Below are 26,457 nucleotides of genomic sequence, written 5' to 3' on the forward strand. Positions count from 1 at the left end.
ATCGTTAATGTAAATAGCTGTTTTGGTGTGAAAGCTTGATAATAATTTGTCATTTTTCACACAGGTTCGTCATTTATTGAATGTACGACAATAATCCTTTCAACGTTACGAGTTTGATTTGCAGTATGCAAGTTCATGTATGAAGAGTGCCTTTAAATAGTATGGATTAGCAAAATCTAGTTTAGAACAGTTGCCTGAAGTAAGTGGCTACATTTTCACTAGCGAGTTTACACTTTTGATAAGTAGTGTATATACTGTCTGAAATTAGCCAGTGTTGAAGGTCAGCCAAGACAGATTCCATGAGTGAGTGAGTGAACGAGTGAGTTGGGCTTACACCGCGTTTAGCAATATTCCAGCAACATCACGGCGGGGGACACCAGAAAAGTGCTTCACACATTGTGCCCTGATGTCTCCAACTAGATGTGCCGAACTCATTTTGGGTTCCTTAAAAGCCCAAATAGGTAGAAATTATACTTTTATCCAGAACAGTCAAATTTCGAGCAAATGGAAACGTCATTCATGCAATGAAAAGTCATTCTCGTGAATGTATGACGTTTAGACTGAACATGATATATACATAACATGAAGTGAATGCTTTAAGTTAGTGGAAGCTTTTGAAGAATAGTGTGCATCAATATTTCATTCATCCACACTACCCTCAAATAATACTAATACCTGCTTTCATATATCGTGTTCATACAGTACCATGGCGGTATGATCTTTCTCATGTTCGTAACCGTCTGTCGTCTCAGGTTCTTCGACGCAAGAGGTAGACGCAAGATCGTCATGCGTCGTGTCCGGATTGTTTATGGTATGTAAAACATTTGGTTTCAGTAATTACAAGAAATCTCTGCTAAAGGAAATGTTTATGATTCCAAAGACGTTATAAGTTACGGTTAGTGCTCGCGCAACAGGGAACGGTCAAAGCAATTGGCAATCTGAAAAACACAAAACATATGGTACCGGTCAAAATAGTGAATAATATAAAAATGCTGAATGCGTCAAATTTGGAAATGCCAGTAACAACAATAAAAATGAACACTATTGTCTCGGTACCAGTCATTGACTTACCTTGCCTAAAGTACATAAACATCTACATTTACCTTGCCCATAATACATAACCATCTACACTTACCTTGCCTAAAGTACATAAATATCCACGCTTAATACAAATACATGTACCTACATTTACCCTGCCTGAAGCGCACAAATATCTATACGTATCCTGTCAAACGTACATACACATCCACACCTAATCTGTCTAAAGTACAAAAATAGATATATACACTTACCGCATCTGAAGTACAAAAATGTCTACACCGATCCCGTGAAATCTACATAAATATCTACACTTACCCTGTCTAAAGTACATAATTATGTAGACTTAATATGAATATCTACATTTACTCTCCCTGAAGTGCACAAATATCTGTACTTGCCCTGTGTAAAGTCCAAACACAAATATCTACACTTACCCTGAGTAAAGTACGTATACATCTACACTTACACAGACTGAACCACATCAGTATTTAAACTCATCCTGCCTGAAGTACACATCAATATCAGCACGTAAAAACCTCCCTAACGAACATATATTTACATTTAACCTGTTTTATGTATGTATTAATCCCTGCCTAAAACTCGCAATAAATGAAGACAATTCTGATTAATTGTGTTTTATACCGAAAGGACAAGTAATGCTTATTTCGCCAGTGTTATAACCCTAATTTGCAGAATATCAACTCACACTTAATGAAACGTCATTTGGTCAGTTTTAGCATTCATCTTCAAATACACCTGTCACCAACACCAGTGAACAACAAATAACGACTTTTCAGTAAAGCAGTCCCCGACGCAAAAATAAGCCATTAAGAAAACTGATAATGAATTTTATCGAAACTGAAGAATGACACGCTTGTGGCGTGCATAACTGTTCAAAACACCCCGTTGTTCAAAACATCAGCTTCTAAATGACAATCAAGGAAATTATTCATGAAAGGAAAGAAAAGTTAGTGGTACAACGCCAGACAGCAGCGCACCGCCGATGACACGGTAGCATTATAAGTGATTGTGTTACTGAAACCAAAAACAGTTGATCATCGAATCACGCTTGTCGTCAGGCCCGCCATTCCTGAAAAGCATATTTTTTCACAGACAGGTTAAAAATGAATAAAACAAACAACGAGAAGAATATCAGAGACTTTCTTTACTGTACAGCAGCGGTGATCTGCCAAATATTTTAGACATATTCGATATATATGTTTCCAGGTTTGTTGGACAGATTAACTTATGATAGAAGCGACGAAACCTTTTCCATATCCATCAAGAATCTCTGCTGAAAATGTTTACAAATTGTTCACATTTTACATTTGTGTCTATATCATGAGTATATACATGTATTTGTTGCAGAAGCAAATGTTTGTAAACAGATCGTGTCGGCACAGACAATTCGGTGATTGCAAGCTGCGAATAGATACACATGAACTGTATTTTCGAGAGTCAGTCTAAATGGTTCCTTTTTAGTCGAGTGAGAATGAGTCATGAATGAGATATAACCATGCACATTTCCGTTAATTCTATACAATGCGCAGCGGGAGCTTGATACATTGGTCGTAAAGTGTCTCATTGTGAGATCCCACACAAAGCTTTCATTGATAGGTCACACTGACCAACGATCCCAGAACATTACCTGGGGTGGGATTCATGGTCGAGTGTGGATCACAGGGGAGTGTTGGCAAGACAACGCAATAACTATCATAAACATTGCTCATCCACCCGTTACATTTCTGCATACACCATGTGTCCCACAGGTAGAACGATGCGAACACAAGATCTGTTAACTTTCTTTTCCTCGTTCTTCACAGTCCGGAGAAGGTCCTAATATCTAAACACACTCTGATTAATACATCAGTTCCTTGCTACTTCCATAGTAACATGTCAATCAACTTTACCGAAAACATATACACTGGTGTCAATATTTCATTCAATCTGATGCGTGTGGTCATCGGGCATGTTTGTATTGAGATTGTCTTGTCATTACGCTCTTAGTCTGTGATAGATTCTGCATTTTGATCAATGCGTCTAAATATGGAATCAAGTAACATTGGCTACAACAATATATATTGTTTATGTATATGCCGATTTTGTTATGTTTCAAACTGTTGGTGCATAGCACACGCATGGGATTTTCTTGATATCCCGAGCAAAAGATATCAGTTGTGTTTTGACAACAGGAATCCGAGAAGGGACATTGTCGCGCTTTGGTTACTTTTTGCCTCATTGTGCTTGTTTTTGAAATGGCGACAACGCGACAATGTCCCTTCTCGGATACCATAGGAACATAATGTGTGTAGATGTAATCAAATCACTGTGAAGTATCGAACTTGTCAGTGTACATCGTATCACATTTACATCATGATTGAAAGTATAATGTATTCTCTTATTTACACACACTGTTACAGGAATAATGTACTGTTTAAACCCACGTTCAAATATAATATACTATTTAAACCCACGTTCAAGTGTGCAATGTACTGTACTATTTAAACCCACGTTCAAGAGTGCAATGTACCATACTATTTAAACACACGTTCAAGTGTGCAATGTACTATACTGTTTAAACCCACGTTCAAGAGTGCAATGTACTATACTGTTTAAACCCACGTTCATGTGTGCAATATACTATACTATTTAAACCCACCTTCATGTGTGCAATGTACTGTACTATTTAAACTCACGTTCAAGTGCGCAATGTACTATACTGTTTAAACCCACGTTCAAGAGTGCCATGTACCATACTATTTAAACCCACGTTCAAGAGTGCAATATACTATTTAAACCCACGTTCAAGAGTGCAATGTACTATACTATTTAAACCCACGTTCATGTGTGCAATATACTATACTATTTAAACCCACCTTCATGTGTGCAATGTACTGTACTATTTAAACTCACGTTCAAGTGCGCAATGTACTATACTATTTAAACCCACGTTCATGTGTGCAATATACTATTACTATTTAAACCCACCTTCATGTGTGCGATGTACTGTACTATTTAAACCCACGTTCAAGTGTGCAATGTACTATACTATTTAAACCCACGTTCAAGTGTGCAATGTACTATACTATTTAAACCCACGTGCAAGTGTGCAATGTACTATACTATTTAAACCCACGTTCAAGAGTGCAATGTACCATACTATTTAAACCCACGTTCATGTGTGCAATGTACTATACTATTCAAACCCACGTTCAAGTGTGCAATGTACTGTACTATTTAAACCCACGTTCAAGAGTGCAATATACTATTTAAACCCACGTTCAAGAGTGCAATGTACTATACTATTTAAACCCACGTTCAAGTGTGCAATGTACTATACTATTTAAATCCACGTTCAAGAGTGCAATATACTATACTATTTAAACCCACGTTCAAGTGTGCAATGTACCATACTATTTAAACCCACGTTCAAGTGTACAATGTACTATACTATTTAAACCCACGTTCATGTGTGCAATGCCCAATGTTATATACACATGTTGTTATTAAGTGTGCTATATATCATGATATTTGAACCCACAATTAACAGCGGGATGCTATTTACACATGGTGTTAGAAACACAGTGTACTATCACATTAAAATTTGCAATGTTCCATGGTATTTTTACACACGAATATGTATGAAATGTTCTATTTTAGAAATGTAATGTACCATGGTATTTACGCACGCCGTTAGAGGTACAGACTCATGCAAAATGTACTCGGACACGTGACGTAATTTCCACATACTTACGTGTTAATTAGGAGCAGCATAAATAATTTTCATGAAATTAAGTTTCGTAAGATCCAAGTAAAATTTTGCACATTTGTGGGGAATCATCTTACCTACAATCACATAATTTCTGTTTAATTCTCCGTTGCTTATTCATCGAATGGCGACAACTTAATCAACATGTGTACAGTGCCGTGAACTCTTTTAACATGGCGGCCTGTGGGATTGTGCATTGTGGAACCATACGTAAGTTGATAAATGTGATTTCACTAGTTAAGCAGTGGTCGGAAAATTGAACTGAAATTATGTACGCAGAGCTGAACTGATTTCCAATTTCCGAGTCAAATTTTACAAAGATCACTGAAAATTATTTATGCTATAATGAAATAACATGTAAGTCTATGGAAATTACGTCTCCACACTGTCCTTTGTGTAGTCTTTCCTTCCACTCTCAGCTGAGTGCTGTTCAAATGCCCCCGCATCCATCTCGCCAATGTATTGTTGACGGTCAGTTTCAGTGATACTTCTTGGCACCTTGTATTCCCTGGGCCTGCTGCTAGTAGTGGACATTACAAGGAGGCCAGATGTGTTGAGTATGTAAACAATTTATTTGAAATATAATTTGCACTGGGGGGCGGGTTCCAAGACAGCACTGACTATGATCTTTCGTCTATGAGAATCATTGAGGTATCTTTTCGTTCGTCCTACCGATGACCTGTGTTTGATTTCCCACATGGGTACAATGCCCATTTCTGGTGTCCACGGCAGGGATGTTGGAGGACTATTGCTAAAATCGGCGTAAAAAGGTCCTGAGTAACTCACTTACATCAGAGGTTTAGTATTTCAAATTTCTTCCAAGTGTAGAAATGAAAACAAAAGGTGAAATCACACGAATGAAAAGTATTATATATATACTATGTGTTATAAATATGCAGTCACCGTAAAATTACTTCATATCATTACCATAATTTCACAAAAATATCCAACATTTTCGACGTTACCGTGCTGTTTTAAAAATATGAAATTTTACCCACATATTCATTTAAAAGATAGTGATCAGTAAACATTCCGAGATTATTGTTATATTTCTAGAGGACCGTGACATGCTCGTGAACAATACGTATTACTGAATTTTCGCATTTTCAGGTATTGGGCGCATGTGTCTTGAAACAACGACTGAACACCTGGGGACAGAGGAAATACAGGGACTGAGGGGTGAGAATGGTCAAACATTAAAATTCACTCAGTATAATTCAGCAGAGCTAGCGACCAATGTGTCCTGCTGTGTATAAATTTTAATACTCTCGGAGAAATTAGTCATTCTTATTGCCTGAAATATAGTGGTCTTTCCCATTCTCATCTCTACTACCTGAAAAATAATTACAAGTCACCATATTTCATTCGTTCCTGATTTCAGATAACCAGCTTGTCTATTCAACAGATGATGTCATCAACTTGGTGGATTTATATCGTCAGAAAGTAGCATGTAAGGTTTCATAATTTTATAGAGCTTATACAACATGGCTGATTAATACCGGGAATGAATTTTGCCACAAGACGTACATGTAGACAGACGAAAGTGTCGAATCTCGCCGATGCACATTTGTTTTCTCTGTTGTTTGTTTACACATTTCTGTTCCTGACGAGTTGACATTCTGTGTAAGTTTAATCCCAATCAACCAATCTCACCAACCATCAAATCTTCACGTGAGTTAATAGTTAACGTCACATATTTCAGTCGTATTGTGAAGAGAAAAGGTTATATACTAAGAATAGGTATATGTATACTTATTTAGACCTGTCAAATAATGACAGTAAAACGGCTAGAATATCACAAATCGATTAAAACTAGTTAGAGTGAAATGTCAAATCATATTAAAACAACTCAACATAAAATCGGACTATAGATCGCCAGCAACTGAATGTAGATAACTATACCAGGGATCATAGGGATTTACAGTACATTTGCTTCCTGCATGGACCCTAGCTGGATTTGCGCCATCCCTTCAGCTGCTGGCGATGGAAGGAAATTTAACCATACCTTAAAAACACAAAATACTGCATTTTAAGCAGTTGGTAAGTTTAATGTACATTGAACTTCTAAGGACCTACGAACTTCCGCAGAAGGACAATAATTTTCCAATACTTTAGCACCCTGGTCTCGTAAGACAAACACAACAAACACCTTTTAACCCGGAAGTTCCAAACTTTGTAATAAAGTGGACCTGGTCGCACTCCCTTTCTGCTTCAAAGGAATACCTGTATTCTAGTTAACAGAACTAGTGGTTGTGAACGGCGATCTGCTTCATCTGCCTCCTCAACAGCATTTCAGGTTATTAGTTTTTATTGTTATACTTAACTTGATTGCATGTACATTTCAAAGAATGACGTGTTAGGATCAAGAATTACTTCAGAAGCTTTTTACTCTGTTTTAGCACTGAAGCAGAAGAAGATTTGGTCTGAGTTACCCCCCTTATCTCCCTGTACAGGCAAGGAAAAGAAAGCATGTAAGGTTCAAATCATTACGACTCCAACATTACTGACATCAGCCGCATTACAACAGAAAAGTCTCCTGTTTTAGCTGCATGGAGTTAAACATGAATATAGCCATTTGTCACCAGTATTAGAGAGTCTGGACCGGGCAACCCAAAAATTCATCTTTCATATTTATACAAACGTTTCAGTGGACTTGTGCAATGATACAGCTGCCTGCAGACACCCACTTCCGGCGACTGACAGCCAGGAAAACATCCGCAATGTTCTTACACCCGTGACCAAACTCAAAGAGGGGGCACTGGAGAGGATAAAGGAAGTCTTCAACATTCAGGAGAGGAGGAAATATGCCTTTGTGACGGCAGCGTCTGCGGATCACTTTGATGAATCCCAGGAGATGATCATGACTCTGGATAAATACATCTTCCCTTTTCTGAGCAACTACTCTTTCTATTATTACGACATGGGTCTGAACAAAAGTCAGGTCAAACTGGTAAGCAAATATTTGACAAGAGACACTTCTAAAGAAACTAAGCCACTGTGAGAGTTCTAGAGTAATGAAAACGTAGATAGTAGATAATAATAGTAGACATAGATGCGGTGCAAATGTCCGTAGTACTAGTATTAATGGGTAATGGTGACTAGTAATAGAACACAAAGAGTAGCTAGTGTATCATCACAGCAACAGCAGTAGTTGGAAGGTCATGGAAGTCGTAGTGCCTGGTACATAACGACATGAAAGTTATCAGGGTGTCTCCGCTATCAAATACTGAATGATGGTGGGAAATCAAACGTTTTGAGTAAAACTCATTTGTGTTACTTTATGCCTCAAAATGCCCGTATTAATGTCGGCATCATTAATGAATGATCAAGCTATTTGTAACACTATTTCTTTAAATATTAAAATATTCGTTTTGGGTTGAAATACACTCAACCGAATGTTTTATAAAATATGTTAAAAGTATTGAAAACACATCAGGCAGTTGAGAGGTCATTATTACGCTCTTTAACGTTCGACACGTTCTGTTACAAATGCAGCATTTTTTATTCAAATTGTAAATTTGGAAATCCTGTTCAAGCACCTGTTTAAAATCACAGTTTAAAATGAGACGGTTTGACACTTGCTAATAGAGGCCAGCGCCTTTTGAATCAGATTTCCGTGGAATATCCACGTCGTCCAGGTCGCTCAACGTGATCAACACTGCGTTATGTAACAGATTTATGAACGGGACAGGTGTTCAGACAGAACAATTCAAGTGAACTTGAGGATATCCAAGAGCACCGTTCGTCGACGTTTAAAGGATCCCAGACAACCCAGCTAACAAAAGTACGTTTTGAGGACGTTGTCTCAACGTTACGTTTACGTCCCCAGAACGTCAGCATATAACGTCCCACTTACGTCTTTTTTGTGGAGTCGAAAACACGTCCTCACAACGTTATTTTCTACGTTCATACGACCCAAAAATAACGTCCCCGCGACGTTATAAACATAACGTTGTCGCAACGTTATTTTCTACGTTCATACGACCCAAAAATAACGTCCTCGTGACGTCATAAACATAACGTTGTAATAACGTTATTTATAGTTGTTTTGGGTATATACGTACTCAGAACGAACAGTAGTCTGAGGATAAAATATTTGTATTAGGTTTCTGGGTTGTTGTCACCATGATTATAACACTATCCAGGGCTAAAAGTCATAGTTTCCGTTGTTTTTATTAGATTTAAATTACGAATGCTGAAAAAAGGTAAAGTGATCAACAGTTCGAAAACTCATTTCGGCAATTATGAATGTGTTTTTTGCATTTTTCGAAACTGTCTACTTTGAGCCCAGGTAACAAATAACAGAGATTCTTCTTTTGTTTACACTGAACCATTTATTCCAGTATAATACATTGCTTAGAAACGTTTCATTCTAGACTTGCACTTCCTCATCTTTCCCAGCGGCAGCGTGCATCTGAAAAAAAGAGAATAGTTTATCTTTAAGACCTAATATTATTCAAAAGCACAAGATTAGAACATGCCGTTACATTTTTAACACCCTGAATGCCGAGGGGTCTTTTTTGTTGTCTGCATACGGCTATAAAATTACACAGAAAATGTACAAATCATGTTCATTAATATTATCAGTTTTACTTATAACTTTGAATTAAATTGCAGTTTATTGGCCTGTTCATATGAAACTGCAGTGTGTGTCCCAGCATACTGAATATTGTACATCACAGGAACTGAAGCACATGTTGCAGTAATGGCTACGTGTGATCCTCTAACAGTTGTGTAGAGGCGTAAACTGTGATAGATCCTATAGTACACTACTGAGTCAATTTCCCGTGTAAATATTCAAACAATCAAAAACTTTCAATGAATGAAAACGCATACCCTATATCCACATATGATATGATGATGATGAACAAGGATATATCAAGATACTGAAATTAGTTTCATGAAAAAGTATCTGAACGAAAAATATAAATCACAATGCTGAAAGTGCAGTCGGAATGATATGGCCATTGTGTTTACTCTTCTTCAACCGAGCTTCACCTCCAAGAAATTGCCTAACATGTGCAACGATGTTTACGTGTGACATCACTATCGAGGGCCGATTTCTTTCAAAATAGCGGCCTCGCTGACATGGGTACACAGGATTTTGCGAGCACTGTTTCCTTGATTTAGGGATGTTTTGTACATGAAAGTGAGATGTAAGTAATCAGAATTATTCTGACTCTCCATGTATTTATATGTATTTATCGTTTGCATTGTAAATGACGGAAGAAGCCAGAAATGCCGATAATTACTGCTGTCGTTCAGCATGATTTTGCGTCAGTCATGGTGTCACGCTGCACTTACTCGACAGTTTTTTTTATGAATGATCAAATGATTGCATCGTATCTATTTTTAATTTTCTATTTCCTGCTACGATACTCTTCCCTTGAATATTCAAAGCGTATTGAGCCACTGTAAGCAATGATTAGACGGCTAGATGTCTGAAAATTTCCGAAAATGCTACGTGGTGTAAAATCGGATTTTTTTCATTTCAAAAAGATAACCACGTGGGTGGGTTGAGGGAGGGGAATGGTATTTCACACGGCAGAAATGTCCTCTTATCTAGACTTGCCTCTTTGAAGGATAGAATTACATCCATGGGCCTAGCCATGGGCCTCCGTACCGCCTTGGAGCATGCGACAGTTATGCCTACGTTTAATAATACTTGTGTAACAACTAACGGTTTCAGATGTGGTATACTACATTCAATATGACTATATTTATGTAAATATTATTCAGACAAAGAGAAACACTCAAAGAATAAAATCGCTTACCCTGAATCAACGTACAATATGGTATGTAAACACTATTCAGTATCCAAAATGGCGGAATTTTTAAACGCACTTAGTGTTAGCATGTATTTTTGAAAACATCCCAGCCAATTCTAGGTTCATCGGCAAAGTTTCAGAATTATCATTGATGATTCCATGCAAAATTGATGTCAGTGATCATTAATATGTTATTTAGAAATTCAGAACTCCGAGTAATTATCCGATTTTTAACAGTTCAAAAAATATATCAAATGACACTGTGAATTTCGGATGTGTAAAAAGTAGGACAAGTAAATAGATCTAATCAAGAGTCAGTTTCATTATTTTTAATGAGTACATTCTGAATTAATACATATAATTTACTAATCTAAACAAAACAATAAACAAAATACTCACTGTTATGGCGATGAGCCCGTTTTAAAAGTGAGGAACAGACACAGAACCCTGTACACGTAGGACTGGCAGCCGCGCGAGAAGTGTGATGTCAGCGAGCGGGAAAGTGCTCGCACAGGCAATGACGTCACATGAAGAAGTCATGTGTAATGTGCCTCAATCTGGATCTTGTGGGTTAAAAGATCTAGAAGGAGACATGTTTCATAACTTCCCTGAAATGAGTGAAGTCAAGAGCACAACAACAAGTGTATAATATAATAATAAATTGTATGCAACAAAAATAAGGTAAATACTATGAATAAACGTCATTATATACTGAAGAGATAGATCTATATGGTAATTTAAATAGAAAATATCACATGCTTCGATCCTGTTAAATATGATATTCCATCAAGTAAACTCCGGGATGAGGAGAATAAGATGTAACGATGTTCCAACGGGTCAGTGCTGGCAAGCCGTGGACAGAACGTCCTCCCAACGTTATGCGAACGTTGCACCTTGGTCTGAAATACACGCTGTTACGACGTCCTGGTTACGTAAACCGTAACGTTGTGACAACGTCTGTAAATGACATTCTTATAACCTTCAAACGTGAAGTTATCTATTTGCTTCAGTTGAACGCATTTAACAAAGCAAACAAAACAAATTTATTCAAAAGTTGTTCTAGATTCGATATCGTCTTGATAAATAATTAGATGGTCAACTGCAAATACAAACACCTTCTAACAGGTCAAGTAAACAAAATATATGAAACGAACGTCCTCACAACGTTACAAGTACGTTACACCAAAGTATGAAAAATACGTTGCAAGGACGTACGGAGAACGTAATGTGTAACGTTGTGGCAAGGTTGTGATATGACGTTATCCTAGGACGTTCTAATAACGTCATAGTTACGTCATTTCCCGACGTAACCAAACCCTGACGTAAACATAACGTTGTGGGAACGTCGCGTGTTAGCTGGGAACGCTGTAGGCGACCTGCAGTTTGTCCACCAGTAACAACATGTCACAGGCTGGAATCAACGTCAGTGTTGACAGGTGAAAGCTGATTAAGATTGTTCTTACACGATTCTCGGCAGAGGATTTATCGTCCGAATGGAGAGGAGATCAATTATACAACTGTGGCGCATTGGAAACATGGGAACAGGGTGGACCTGTGTCTTGGACGCGCAAGGAGGGTACACAAGATACTGAATGACCTAGGGCCCGTGTTTGTTATTTTCATTTTCGGGCTCTATACAACTGATGTTTGCTTGCTTGCGCTGTTTGAACTTTTTGTCTGTATGTCCCGATGTATCACGTTGTCATCACAAAAACATTATGATGGCCCTCTTAGCACTTTGAAGAGTTTCCTTACAAACGTTTTATATCATTTCAGCCTTTATTAATGAGGCCTAGTACCAGGTGTGTTAATAGCGGATACACCCGGTTTATGGACGTTATATAGCTGAACTATTTCTGGGTGAGGTATTAGACAGCAAACCCCAAATCAAATTTATGTTCATTTTATCTTAAATATGTTGCAGCTTCAGCAATATGGAAGAGCTGAAATAAAGCGGTATCCGTTTGATCTGCTGCCTGATCGGTTTTTCTACTTCAAGTGTTACACGTGGAAGCCCCTGGTGATGCAGGTAAGCATACTCGTTCAGGCATGACCCTCAAAACTACACCAGAATAGTCCACTGGTATTTACAATAACGCAAGTACAGTCGTTCAGACATTTAGGAGAGGAGCAACTATGACAAGGGTTCCAGTCTGATTATGCATAATAATTTATCTTACCTCACACATGAATGCCGCTTTCTGATTGGCTAGGCGTTATTCTATTATTTTCAATGTATCCCGCTTACAGGCGATGTATTATTTTCAATGTACACCGCTGGGAATTCCGAACTCTTCTGGTGCTAAATGGTAGTATTTCTTTGTCTCGAATAACATTGAATTACGCATCAAGCAAGGAAATTACCGATGTTTTGCGATTGAAAATCGATGGAAGGGAGATAACTCTAAATCTGGTTACCTTGTGTCTTCTGCAAAATGGCGATTCGGCTCGCGTGCAACAGAAGTGCTTCAAACAGTTCAACATTAAAATTCAGGTGTTCCTTAAGATAAATACGTTGTTCACTGGTCACGAGGGAGTCATGGGCTCATGAACCCTGGAGGGCTCATGACCTCGAGGGTACTTGAGCCCATGACTCCCTCGTGACCAGTGAACAACTTAAAATGTTTATACTTATAATGTACATATAGCCAGCTTATTACTGTAACCTTAGAGACAGTGATGGTGAACTACATCATTGAACCGTTTCACTCACTCACCCTAACCTTAGGGGATGGAACACGAAGACGACTAGAGATCATCGTCGAGGTGGATCTCAACTCAGCCTTCTTTTGGCGATCTATAGCATGTGCTGTACATTTAAATTGTCTACTTTGATTAAAAACGTTTTACATGTTCGTTATATTTTCCTATCTGTGATATTCTGGTATTTGTACGGTCCATCGGTGACAACTTTAAAATGATTTCATATTTCATGTATAAATTGTAATCGTCACAATATGGCTGAAACACTGCCATTGTGACGTTAAATATTAACTCACTCACTCACTCAGTAGTGACGAACCTGTTGTCGGGGGCGGTAGGGTAGGGTAGCCATGTGGTAAAACCGCTCGCTCGCCCGACCAGAAGACGCGAGTTCGGTTCTCCAAATGGGTGCAATGTGTGAAGTCTATTTCGACTCTACCCCAGCACTGATATAGATACTTAAAATATTGCTAACAGTGGCGTTAAACCATACTCGCTCGCTCACTCAGTCAGAGGATGCTGTCAGGATGTGGATGTATTTCAGCCTCTGGTTTAGTCCCAGATTCCACTTGCTTCGAGAGCCGTCTTTGAAAAGTCGTGACACTTCATTAGAAAGAGTGGCAGTGTGGTAGTGTTTGCAAATAACTTCCGGTACGAACACCAATTTCTGAGGTTAGGTCGAGTACCGGGGAACATGGCTACTCATTATGGCCACTCTGGTAGCAGGAAATGTTTCGCTGTACCAAAATGAATTTTAGGTCCTACTTTCCCCTGTTTAATCCACAACATCAATACGGTTGAGATTTTCTACAGAATTTAGAGGCTGGAGAAATCTAGGTAGGACATGTTTGACTGAACCGAACTGCAGGGTTTGTTTCCTCAACAGCATCAATTCAGTTGACATTTTCTATATAAGCACTGCAGCGCAAAGCTCTCTGGCAAAGACAATACTGATCACTTGACAAATGAATATTGAAAAGGTGAAATAATAGTCACTTGCAGTTTTAAACATAAATTTGTTTGAAATGTGTTGTAAGGGGGCCAATGACCTTTCTATTCAATAAATGATTGATTGAAGTGACAATGGTAATCTTGTGAATCAGTGAATATTATAACGTATATCATGGATATAACAAGGTCAATGAGACGTGTGTACTCGGTATGATAAGAAATTCTTATGAAACTTCTGTGAGTGTGTGTGCTAAAAGTTCAACATGCCGTGTTTAAATTGATTTGTTAACAACACGTATTTATCACATAATTGGTCCTTATGATTCAGCAAACAATCGACAATGACACTATTACCCCAGTGACATAATTATTTGTAGTTCATTTGATATGTCAATAAGGAGACATAATGTCATTTAGCTACGTCTGCAAATACACGTATGCTTAACTTTTTGTGTTGATGTTATTTTCCTAAATATTTTATAAAACAAATCTTTATCATGACATTTTCGTGGCAGACACTCTAAATTTACATTGCATTTCCCGTGGGTATGTGTAATCATTATTATTGCGACGCTGACTTGTCTGACGTACTGTGTAGATATGTGTCCCCTAAACCTCCTTTGGAAGTGGTTGAGGTTGCACTAGTGTCACTATAACTAAATATAGAACGCTTCTATTAACTTCAATTATATTTTCAGGCTCATTTTGACAACGCGGAATACACAATGTGGTTGGACGCCTCTTCACGATTCGACAAAGGCAACCCTCGTGAAATGTTCGACTTGCTGAAAGAAACAGGCGTGCTAATGTCACCATGGCCGAAATATCCCTTTGCACAACATTGTTCAAAGTATATGTTTTCCTACTTCAACACCGAACCATGCCACTTTTCAGTTTATCATGAATCTGAAAGCGGTTTTATAATGTTACACAACCAGCCATTCACACGACGACTTGTAATGGATCCGTGGGTATCGTGCGCAGTGGACCCGAACTGTATGTGTCATCCAGGTGCGAAAAAATTATATTGGTGTTCATTCGGAACCAGGAAGTATGGCAAATGTCACCGTTACGACCAGTCAGCCATAAATCTAATTCTTTTGCAGTTGTTCAGAAGGAATATAGATTCTATACAAATCCCGAAAAAGAAATACCACCATGTGTCAAGGAAGACAGGATATTTGTACCTTCAAAATCTCAACGTGGCAACGCCCAAACCCAAGTAAACTGAATGTTACTCAGAAGAAATATAGATTCCAAACAAATCCCGACAAAGAAATACCATCACGTGTCAAGGAAGAGGATATTTGTGCCTTCAATATGTCAACAAGACAACTCCATAGCTCACGTCAAGTGAGTTTTGCTTGGAATAAACATGTGGACTGCCACGCAACTTAAATGATACAACCGATCATTTTTAGGCAGAACATTCACGTCAAGCATTACAAAAGGACAGATCAGTAGCATCGAATGTTTTTCAAGCATGAAGCGACTGACCCTTCCAGATTTGAAACGTCTATCAAAATATGTTATTTTTAGTTAGTGTTCGTATTTTGTTAACGGCCACGTCTATAGTAGCACGAATACGCTCTGTATGTAGTCGTGTCTTCAGCCCACACGGCAAATGTAACATAGGGTCTCGAGTTGGTTGACTTGGACGACTTTTCTGTGTCAACAGTGAAATCTACCCGTTTGACCTTTGTTCTGAATGTAGCCTCCACCCGTTATGACTGATAGTACACATATTGCATACGAAACGTGTCCACTCATTCTAACGCGTCTGAGGCGATCTCCTATCAGACCTCGTATAAATTCAATTCAACTACGATGCCCTACCACCGCATGAAAAGGTAGGAAACTCCGGCTTCGAGTCAGTTGAACTGGACGACTGTTTTGTTAAAGGTTTATCGGTTTATCAGGTCGTGATCTGAATGGCTGCATGCATGAGTCGTTTGCGATCTGTTGATCCCAGTGAAATGTGTGTAGACACATACATCTAAGTCTTGTATTGTACATCTATTTGCGTTGAACAAAATTGGGTGTATAACGCGAACAGCCCTGAATGTACCTAGACGTTATTTATTTCATACAGAGCATATAAATCCAATGTGTTCATCAATACACTGTCCTTTGAAATTAATACAGTAATTCAGTCCGACAGAGTTCCAGATAAGGCGCGTATTTGCGTATTTTACTCAATAAAGATCACATTTACGCAATTACTTCCAAAGGAACGCTTAAAAATCACTTAAAACCCAAAAGGTCAGCAAAACCTTGCGTACTTTATTCATTAAGTAAATTAACTAAATTGCCTGAGAATGATAATTCGTCGTGGTGCCCGAACTCTGAAACAGCGTTAGTAATTGTTAAGCGACGCCTACTTAAACATATACTGTTAGATCTGTAGTCATTGTTTATAGTTTTCTGAAGTAGTCACGTGACTTCTGTGTTTGGTGTTTACAGATGGTTGCGAACTAAGATTTACTAAAAACTTGGGTCTGTGAGTGAGTGAGTGAGTAAGTGAGTGAGTTTAGTTTTACGCCTCACTCAGCAATATTCGAGATACATTGCGGCGGTCTGTAAATAATCGAGCCTGGACCAGACAATCCAGTGACCAACAACATGAGCATCGATCTGCGGAATTGGGAACCGATGACATGTGCCAACCAAGTCAGCAAGCCTGACTACCCGATCCCGTTAGTCGCCCCTTGCGACAAGCATAGTCGCCTTTTCTGGCAAGCTTGGGTTGCTGAAGGCCTATTCTAGCCCGGGACCTTCACGGGTCCTTGGGTCTGTAGAGAAGCATTAATATGTACGTATTAAGAAGTGTTATTAACCACTGGGCCGGCCCATTGCCCCGATGCTAAGTAGGAATAGAACCATAAGAACCAAAGGCATGACCCACTTGCCTATCTTTGCTGAGTTTATCATTGTGTAGATTTGTGTAGTCACATGGAAGAATCTTCTTACTTTTCAGTCACCATATATTCTTCTGCTCATGCTCGTCTGCTTTTAATATTAAATTATGAAAATGAAATATGATCATGTCAATACAATGTTGTAATGTTGATAATGTGTTAATTACTAAAAACGTTTAGTCTGTTGAGGTGTATTAATATCTATATATTTAGAAGAGTTAGGTACCCAATAAGGATATGAAACTCTATGTAAAAGCACTAACTTCTTGAAACTAGTGGGAGTATACAAAATGCTAGTTACTTATACATAAACAGACATGGGAGTAAATACACAACTGCTTGAAAAATTATCTAGAACTCTGAATACACGATAGCATTGCTATAGAGATATTTGAAATTGTTGTGGCAAATTGCACAGTCAAACAAACTATTCTCCCCTCTCGTCGCAAGGATCCTAAGGATTAAGATGTTTGTGACTGTACCGTTCCGGCTGCCCCACGGTGCTGTACGAGAAGACATATATTGTTCCTTCTCACCCCCGAAGTTGGGCCGAACGGGGGATCTAGTGGTTTCGTTTACCCCGAGCAGTCCCGGTGAAATAACTTCAGGATACAATTAGGCATCGACGGTTCATTAATATCGAGAAGGTTAATTGTACACGGTAAATGGCTGCAACAAAACAACAGACACGGATATATACACCACTGACTAACTGCATAAATATTGACATAACGGATGATATAAAAAGAGAACTTGACAGCGACGGCGATGTCTTAGTTTTAAAGAAACAACAAACGTCAGATATTACATGGCACGTGACAAAAGGTCTTCCTCGAGTCTACGAACAATGCCTTGAGTACTTACACAATGGTAGTCTGCGGTTTGTTAGATTTAACAATTCTACTTTGCATTTCTACTTTGTACATAAGCCAGTCTTAAACACAGAATAGCGTTCCTGCATACCGCTACATAAACCCAACTACTGTGTGTATCGCTAAAACATCCTCAAGTTCCTTTCTAAGGGAACATATATTTTGATACAAAGCAACAATACCCACAATGTGTTATCTTGGGGAACACCTAGTTCTTCATCTAACAAAGTGCATTCACCATGCATCGGGAACAGCCTATCCGTCAGGCAGAGCAAATGCTAAAGAAAGTCAAAGGTTTTTCCATTCTTGTAACCGTAGCTTGTCATGCGAGGGCGTCTGAATGTCCAACAAGCATAACATTTCTGCTGTGTGGAAAGGTGTAAAAGTATACAGTTGACGTCACAGCGTTTTATCAATCTTATAGATACACTATCCCTTACTTGTTTGAATGATATACATTGGTATCTATCCGCCAGCAAAGTATGGCCACCGGTCCATAACCAACTATTCGGAAACGCCCTTCTTTCCTTCATTCGGATGTAATATTTTATATGTTTCTACACCCGTCTCCACCACACATTCCATGTAGATGATATAGCTGCATAATCAGTGTGGCCACGTGGTAGCACAGACGATCCTTGCCGGTAGTTGGATTTAAACACCAGGAGAGATACGTTACCTCACGGATGACTGCATAGCTGCTGAGCGTTGCTATGCAGGTAAACATGTAAATATAATGCATATTTTCGCTTTAGGATTCCTTAACGCCCAACCCACCAAGATTCCCTTTGAATGATGTCGGTATTTAAATATAGTATCTGGACCAGACAATGACCACATAAGACTCGACCTACGCAAATGGGAAGTGATGTCAATCCTGGTCCTGTTACAGTGTTCCCAGAAATTATTGAGAAAATCTTTGTTTTTTTTCTAATGATGCTAAGATTGGAAAAAGGGCTTTCACTATGCACTAAGCATACTAAATAAGGGAGACAACTCTTGAAGGCTTAGAAGGCAGCTCATTACGTCAAGAGTTATCTCCCTTGTCTGAGCAGACGGCTTCCTGTGTTGACATGGCAGAATTTACAGCAAGAGAGAAAAGAAAGCTCATTCTAGATGATTTTGAAAGGGGTGAGGCTGATGCTAAAGTGTTAGCTTGTAGACATGGTATTCCTCTGTCTACAGTATACAGAACTTTGAAGAATATTCAAACAGGAACCGGGATAGAGCACAAAGCAGGGGCAGGTCAGCCTAGGAAATTCAGTGTTGTGGATCGCCGAAGACGTGGGCAGATTGTGAGTAGGGGCAACTTGAAAAGTGTTGAGAACATCAGAAATGAAATGATTAGCAGAGGAAGTCCTCAGGTATGCAATGAAACAGTTAGGCAGGAATTACAGAGACTTAATTGGGTAAAAAATCGTGGAATACCCTCGCCGTTGATGAAAGATGCACAAAAGGAAAAACGTTTAAACTGGTGTTGGGCTCATGAAAATCAAGATTGGGATAATGTTTTCTTTTCGGATGAAAGTTCTGTTTGGCTTTTCCCTAATTGTAAGACAATTTGGACCAAAGATACTGTCAAACCTATCTACCAGCGACCAAAACATACCCCGAAGTTTCACATGTGGGGTGGCATATCGGCTCGCGGAGTGACGCCATTGTGTGTTTTCACGGGAAACTTGACAAAAGAAAGATACGTTGACATTCTAAATGGTCACCTTCTTCCGACAGCACAAACATTGTATGAAGATGATTGGATTTTCCAGCATGATAATGACCCAAAACACACTGCGCGCTACACAAAACAGTGGTTGTCGGGCGACAATGTTCAAGTTTTAGACTGGCCCAGTTACAGCCCAGACCTAAACCCAATTGAGAATGTGTGGGGAGTCATGAAGGACAGAATAAACCAAAAAGGGACTGAGAAATATTGAAGATATGAAGGCCGAGGTGGTCCAATATTGGGATACCCTGTCACACGATTACCTACAAACTTTGATGGGTAGTGTGCCTAGGCGTATTCAGGCATGCATTGCTGAGCGAGGAGGTCTAACAAAATACTAAAACAAGACTGAGACTGTAAAAGGATGATGTTTTAACATGTTTATGTAAGTAAAACGCCAGAAATTAATAAACGTAATGAGTTACATGACGCAACATGATTCTCAATAATTTCTGGGAATACTATAGATACCTCTTATGAAAAACCTCTCCTGTTGAAGGGACTGTGGATAGCCAAGTGGTTAACGCGTTCGCTAGTCACGCCGAAGGCCCGGGTTTGATTTTCTGCATGAGTTCAATTTGTGAAGCCCATTTCTGGTATCGCTAGGGGTTAAAGCGTTCGCTCGTCACCCTGAAGGCCCGGGTTTGATTCTATATATGGATACAGTGTGTGAAGCGCATTTCTGGTGTCCCTCGCCAAGATATTGCTGGAATATTGCTAAATGTGGCTCACAATCATACTCACCCACGCACTCGTTTGCTGAAGATTTGTACCCACGTGCACAAACCAATATGAGCGATGAAATGTAGCTTCGTTTACAATCGCCTCTTGCACAAAGCGAGTGTAGTCTAAGGCTAAGATAATACAGTCAAAAGTTACAAATAACTCAAAAAGGGGACACTGGAGAGGGTAAAGGAAGTTTTCAACATACAGGAGAGGAGGAAATGTGAGTTTGTGACGGCAGCGTCTGCGGATCACTTTGATGAAACCCAGGAGATGATCATGATTCTGGATAAATACATCTTCCCTTCCCTACTCGTTACCCGTTCTATTATTACAACATGGGTCTGAACAAAAGCCAGGTGAAACTGGTAAGCAACTATTTCACAAGAGACACTTCTAAAGAAACTGAACCGCTGTGAGAATTGCAGAATAAGGGGAAGTTTAAATAGTATTTGTAGGCTAGGAACTAGGAACTAGATGTTAGGAACAGCAACAGTACTAGATTAGCCAGAAAAAGTAGCGTCAGCACTGTCGCCGCAGTTGTGGCAGTTGAAACTGTAGAGTCTGTCACAAGACGGCTTGAACGTCATCAGCTGATCTTTGTTTGATTGATTCAGACGGAGCTGATGAGCTATTAACGGGTCAGTTAAAGCCAAATCAGCTGTAATCTCATAATTCCAAGAGAGTGTTTACATATACATGTGCAAATGAATAGTCATGGACAGTTGAAACGAGATTGCATAGATGTAGTATTTTAACAAATGATGAATTAGATACTTGGACCCGTTTACACGAACAGGTTTATTTTGCATCTACATTAAAAACAATGTCTTTAAGAGAATTATATCCGCGGTTCTATAAACGAAGGGAACTGCGGGAAGCAAACATTTTGCATGCGCCACGCGTACGACTTATAAGATATTAGTAAGACAGCTGCACGCCACTGTAACATGTCCTGTTTGCATTCTGAATGCGTCGCAGTTACACACGTATGGATGAGATGACAAAAATGCTACCCTTTTAATATTTTGCCTGAGCGATTTTTTCTACATGTCACGTGTGGTAGCCCGTTAACGATCCTACTAGCGTCCACGCAGGTAGCAAAGGTACTGTAAGTGCCCATGGTCCCTGGTATGGTGATCTACCTTCACTATTTGGCGATCTATAGCCATTTTATACTGTATTGTCCTAATTTAAAATTCAGTTTTAGAGATAGATGTTGGTTTAATTTCTTGTGATATTTTATTTGGTTTTGCTGTCCTTCGGTTTTAATAATATGCATGTATTTGTGGTGATTCTAAACCTGTTTTAGTCACGATATGGCTGAAGTATTGCCGATGTGACTGCAAACTGTAACTCACTCACTCTCTTAAACTCTAACAGAAATATCTACACGTGTACTTTTAGATATCCACAATCTTACTCACTCACTCACTCACTCACTCACTCACTCACTCACTCACTCACTCACTCACTCACTCACTCACACACTCACACCTGCTTGATGATGTAGAAACCCGTTATGATGCACGTATCAGAATTTGATGGTACCTTCAAACTCGGTTTTCACTCACAGCACTTAGGAAAGAATTGGTTCTCTGTTAATGAGCAAACTTTTGATGTTGAACGCCGTAAAACAATACTACTGTTGTAAATGCACAGTGTATATAATCGAGTCAAGCAGTAACATTGTTTCATCTATTGTCTTTAATGTTGTTTTTAAGCGACACAATATTAATCATTAGAAAAGAAATACTTTTTTCAATAACACATCGATAAATTGTATTTCCAGGCTCATTTTGACAATGTTAAACACACAATCTGGTTTGACGCATGTGAAAGGTTCGACAAAGGCAATCAACGTGAAATGTTCGACTTGCTGAAAGAAACAGGCGTGCTTTTTTCTCCGTGGCTGAAATATCCTGTGATATATGATGTTTCCTGTAGATGTAGAAAGAATTTTGCTGCTCATAATCTTTCAATCATTTTGTCTAGCTTCACAGATAATTTGACCGATCCTAATTGCAACGTTTCGTAGGAATATGATATGAATTATGATTTTCAGTGAAAATATATGAACTGTATATCAACACTACATCCCTGCTAGGAACTCTTGGCTTTAATTACCTCCCAAGCTCAGTTTCAGAGAACTGAAATAACTCTTGCCAAGTCCAGGTCCTTATGGGTTCAGGTTGTCTAAAAGCTGGAATTCAATTGAAGCTGACCCTGTTAAAGCATGCTGAAGAGACCATTCATGCATTCGAATGAGACTTGGATTGAATGAGTTGAGTTTAGCACTATTCCAGAAATATCACGGAAGGGGGACAGCAGATTCGGGCTTCTCACATTGTACCCATGTCAGGACTTGAACCCGGGTCTTCGGCTTGGCAGAGAGAGAACTGATTAGACTCTGGATCGTCCCAACTGGCATGGGAAGAGCGTTCTCTATTATTTCATCATGAGACTGTTATTTGCAACTTAATCTCCACGCTTTTCCGATGGGATCAAGCTGGCTTTATTTTGTACGTAGAATAATAATGATGGAATTATTTACGACAATACAAAATTTAATGTGTTCATGCATTTTGTGTTTATTTTCTGACCTATCTAGAACTATATTTAATTGTACTTTATACGTTTCCTCGAAAGTCTTAAATGAGGAAAGTGCTCCGCCCTCGAATGTCCAGGAAAGTTCGGATATCTCTTCGGCACTAAGCAGATAGATCAATCGCAATCAAACCACAGAAGTAGATACGTTGACACGAGTAACAGATTGACAAACGCAGTATGTCGACATAGCCAATATGCTGAGATGTGTGTGCATATCCAACATACTGACGTATGCAATATGTGTTGTGCTGCAGTGCAAGTCTTCATATCAAGGGCCTGTTGATCGCTGACTGAAGATAGCGAGGGATTGCTCCTGAATTCCGATATACAACTTAGGATTTTACGACGCATACTTAACCGTGATACCGCGCATAGCCGCATTAAATGTGGCCTTATTCCTTCCCCGCACAAAATTGTTCAAACTCCACGATCTACGAACATCTTTCCTAAACATAGCAGTAACATTATAAATAATAACTGTAAATATTCCTTACATTTTCATTCAAGCTTGAAAGGGAAATGATGCAATTAACAGTTCTAACGGTATTGTGCGCACCTGCGCTGACGTAGCATTTTGTACAGTGCAAATGTCATGTGAAAGGGAGATAACTCAGATGATGAGTTCTTATGACATTACGTGATTGTTTAAATGACAGTGCAAGAGATGCTACTGGAATAAAGTAACTGTGCAAAAGGATACTAAAATGTTTCCATAGTCACGTTTAAATGTTGACAAGATAATGTGTATGGTGGACACTAAGCATTGTGACACGCCCTTGAAGAGATGTAGAGTCAAAAGTCAGCTCACATATTAAGCATTGTCCACCATTGGCGTTGATGCAGGCTTAACAAAGGCTTACACATAACAGGCTTACACATCTATTCACAATTAAAACTAGTTTTAGTCACGATATGATGAAATATTGTCCATGTGACTTAAATCTTAACTCACCCTCACCGTTACAATGACTGTTGTTAGTTTTCTTTCCTATCTTGCCTGGAGACTCTCTACTATATTCGTATGGACTAACTGCGTGTGCGCGTACTGCCACCGTTATCATTTTACAGAAGTGACATGCTTGTCGGATATCCAGACAGCCTAAAAAAGAAGCAATAGAAACATAGACATCCGTAAAGAACAGAGAAGCCATTTGAGGTGCAGTGCATGGCGGCTGGGTAGGTTCAGGTGGGGACTACATTTAACGATGCTTGCTGAATTAAATGGGTGTCCCCTGAGGTAGGTATTATAGGTCTTGGTAGAACACGTCACAATTTAATTCTGGACTCACAAAAGTCCAGAAACTCTCAGCACTGTGGCCACTCTCTCACAAATATTGTATTTGTTATGTATATGTGCTAAGGATGAAAAAATGACAAATTTTTTTTTCGAAACTCAAAATTTAAACTCGCTCGCCCATGGGCATGCCCATGGGCGAACAGTGGCCAATGGGCAGGCCCATGGGCGAGAGTGTTTAATTTTGTCCAGAATAAATGTTTCGAGGCTGTAAATGAATGAAAAAATGTTAATAAGTATCATGACACAAATTTCAGCTTGTTGTGACTTGACTCTGCTAACTGACAGCGATTTTTAAAAGTCTCGCCCATGGGTGAAATACATATTGGCCCATGGACGAGAATAATTACTTTCATTGAAAATACATTTATTTCCATGCTTTGCAGTTTTTAAATAAATGAATGTGTATTTATTAGTGTCCTGACACGAAATTAAGCTTATTTTGACTTAATTCGGCTAATTTAGAGTGACTGGGTGTACCCTGAGGTGGGTATTATAGGTCTTGGTAGGTATTATAGGTGTGGGTGCAATATACTGAAAGGCTAACAAAGATGTAACCAACACAAGCCTGCTATAGATAACCCTGCTAGTCGAGTTCTCTGAAAAAAAACATGATTAAAATGTTGAACTACGTTGATATCTGTGGAATATAACACTTCAAGTAAGTGTCGTCACAGCAATGGGACTTGTTCGGTCAGGGAAAACCGGGAGTACTTGTGAAAGGTTGGTATATTTCGATGTGTACAACCCAAACATTGCCAGCAAAACATTGCCTTATAGTCTTGTAGTGTGTGCTGTGCTAAAATGAGCAGACTGTTTTTATCAGAAAGAAGTATCCCAGTTTTAGAGAGACCTGTTGGCTTATCCCCCTCATCACCTATACATGCATTACGTTAAATACGAAGAAATCTGTTTCTTCGTGTTTCAGTTTACATATGATAGTTCTGCTGGAACATAGTCTGGAAGCTTTGAAACTATACGCACAGGAAAGGCTGTTACGAATAGCAAGTAGACAAAAATGTACGGAAATGGAATTATGTTTGGTAAAAGTCGCTTGTTTGGTAATACCCGACATCAATTTAGACTTTTTAGGCGATTCCTGACAATTTGGCTGGAGATCCCGCGCAGACCTCTGATCTGGTTGACAGCACGGTAATAGGAGATATGGAAAATACAGAACTGCTAGAGCTATACATCCAAGGGGGTAACATTATGCTCTCTGAGGGGATACATACCTCACCATCCCAATTTTAAACTGACGTGTACATATCCATGCCGACCCTTGCACAACAGATGTCTTTGTACCAGGTATATACCCTCGGACTAACGCCACCATAAATACAGCCAGGTCGACCCCTATGCAATGGCTGCCTGTGTGTCACAGTACACCTCTGAGACTCGCAGCATCAGAAACACAACCTAACCGACGCTTGCACAACAGTGTAGGTATGTCTCGGTATATCGCTGCGACTAACAGCACCACAAACACTCACGCATGTAACCATTCAGAACAAAGATGGATAAGATACAAAGCAGTCGTTCAGTTCAACTAACTGTAGGCCTTTACGGTAATGTTATTCATATTTGAGATTGCCACTGTAAGCTTGACAGCAGATTGCCTGAAACTCGTTTGAACCAATCAGGTTGTCATGCTCGGTTGCTCGGCAAGTTGTGTGTCATCATATCTCTGTACATGGGACGCGTCTTCCATGTATGTAACATGAGTCGTATCGGGTGGAGACACGTCAACATGTACCGTTTCTTCTACAGTATATGTAATATCAGTCGTATCGAGTGGACCTTTGTCAACATGGGAAGTATTCTTCAAACAGTTCTGTTACACTAACTTTCAAAACAATTTATTGGCAACAAAAATGACATTATAAATGAGGGAAATTATTGACAACACAATTACTTTTCAACGCTGTACACGATCACGGCTGTTAATGGTAGTCACAGACACTAAACAGAAAATCATGAAATCAAACAAGAACGTTTGTTAGTAGCCCATTGGTTTTGATACATAATATACGTCTAGTCGCATTTAGACTATTCTCTCGCGAATTTCCCATTCTAAACGGAAAC

General features: G+C 39.1%; 1 protein-coding gene across 1 annotated transcript; it reads left to right on the top strand.

Annotated features, from left to right (window-relative positions):
* The first annotated feature begins 758 nt into the window (after window positions 1-758).
* On the top strand, window positions 759-16,387 carry LOC137256351 (uncharacterized). The gene is made up of 8 exons (XM_067794136.1): window positions 759-811; window positions 5,287-5,367; window positions 5,921-5,989; window positions 6,192-6,260; window positions 7,210-7,281; window positions 7,459-7,760; window positions 12,503-12,607; window positions 14,931-16,387. Exons 1-8 carry the CDS (start codon window positions 787-789, stop codon window positions 15,456-15,458), a joined length of 1,251 nt encoding a protein of 416 aa, XP_067650237.1. The 5' UTR covers window positions 759-786; the 3' UTR covers window positions 15,459-16,387.
* Window positions 16,388-26,457: the final 10,070 nt, after the last annotated feature.

This window comes from Haliotis asinina, chromosome 11, assembly GCF_037392515.1.
Source record: "Haliotis asinina isolate JCU_RB_2024 chromosome 11, JCU_Hal_asi_v2, whole genome shotgun sequence".
NCBI classification, from domain to species: Eukaryota; Metazoa; Mollusca; class Gastropoda; order Lepetellida; family Haliotidae; genus Haliotis; species Haliotis asinina.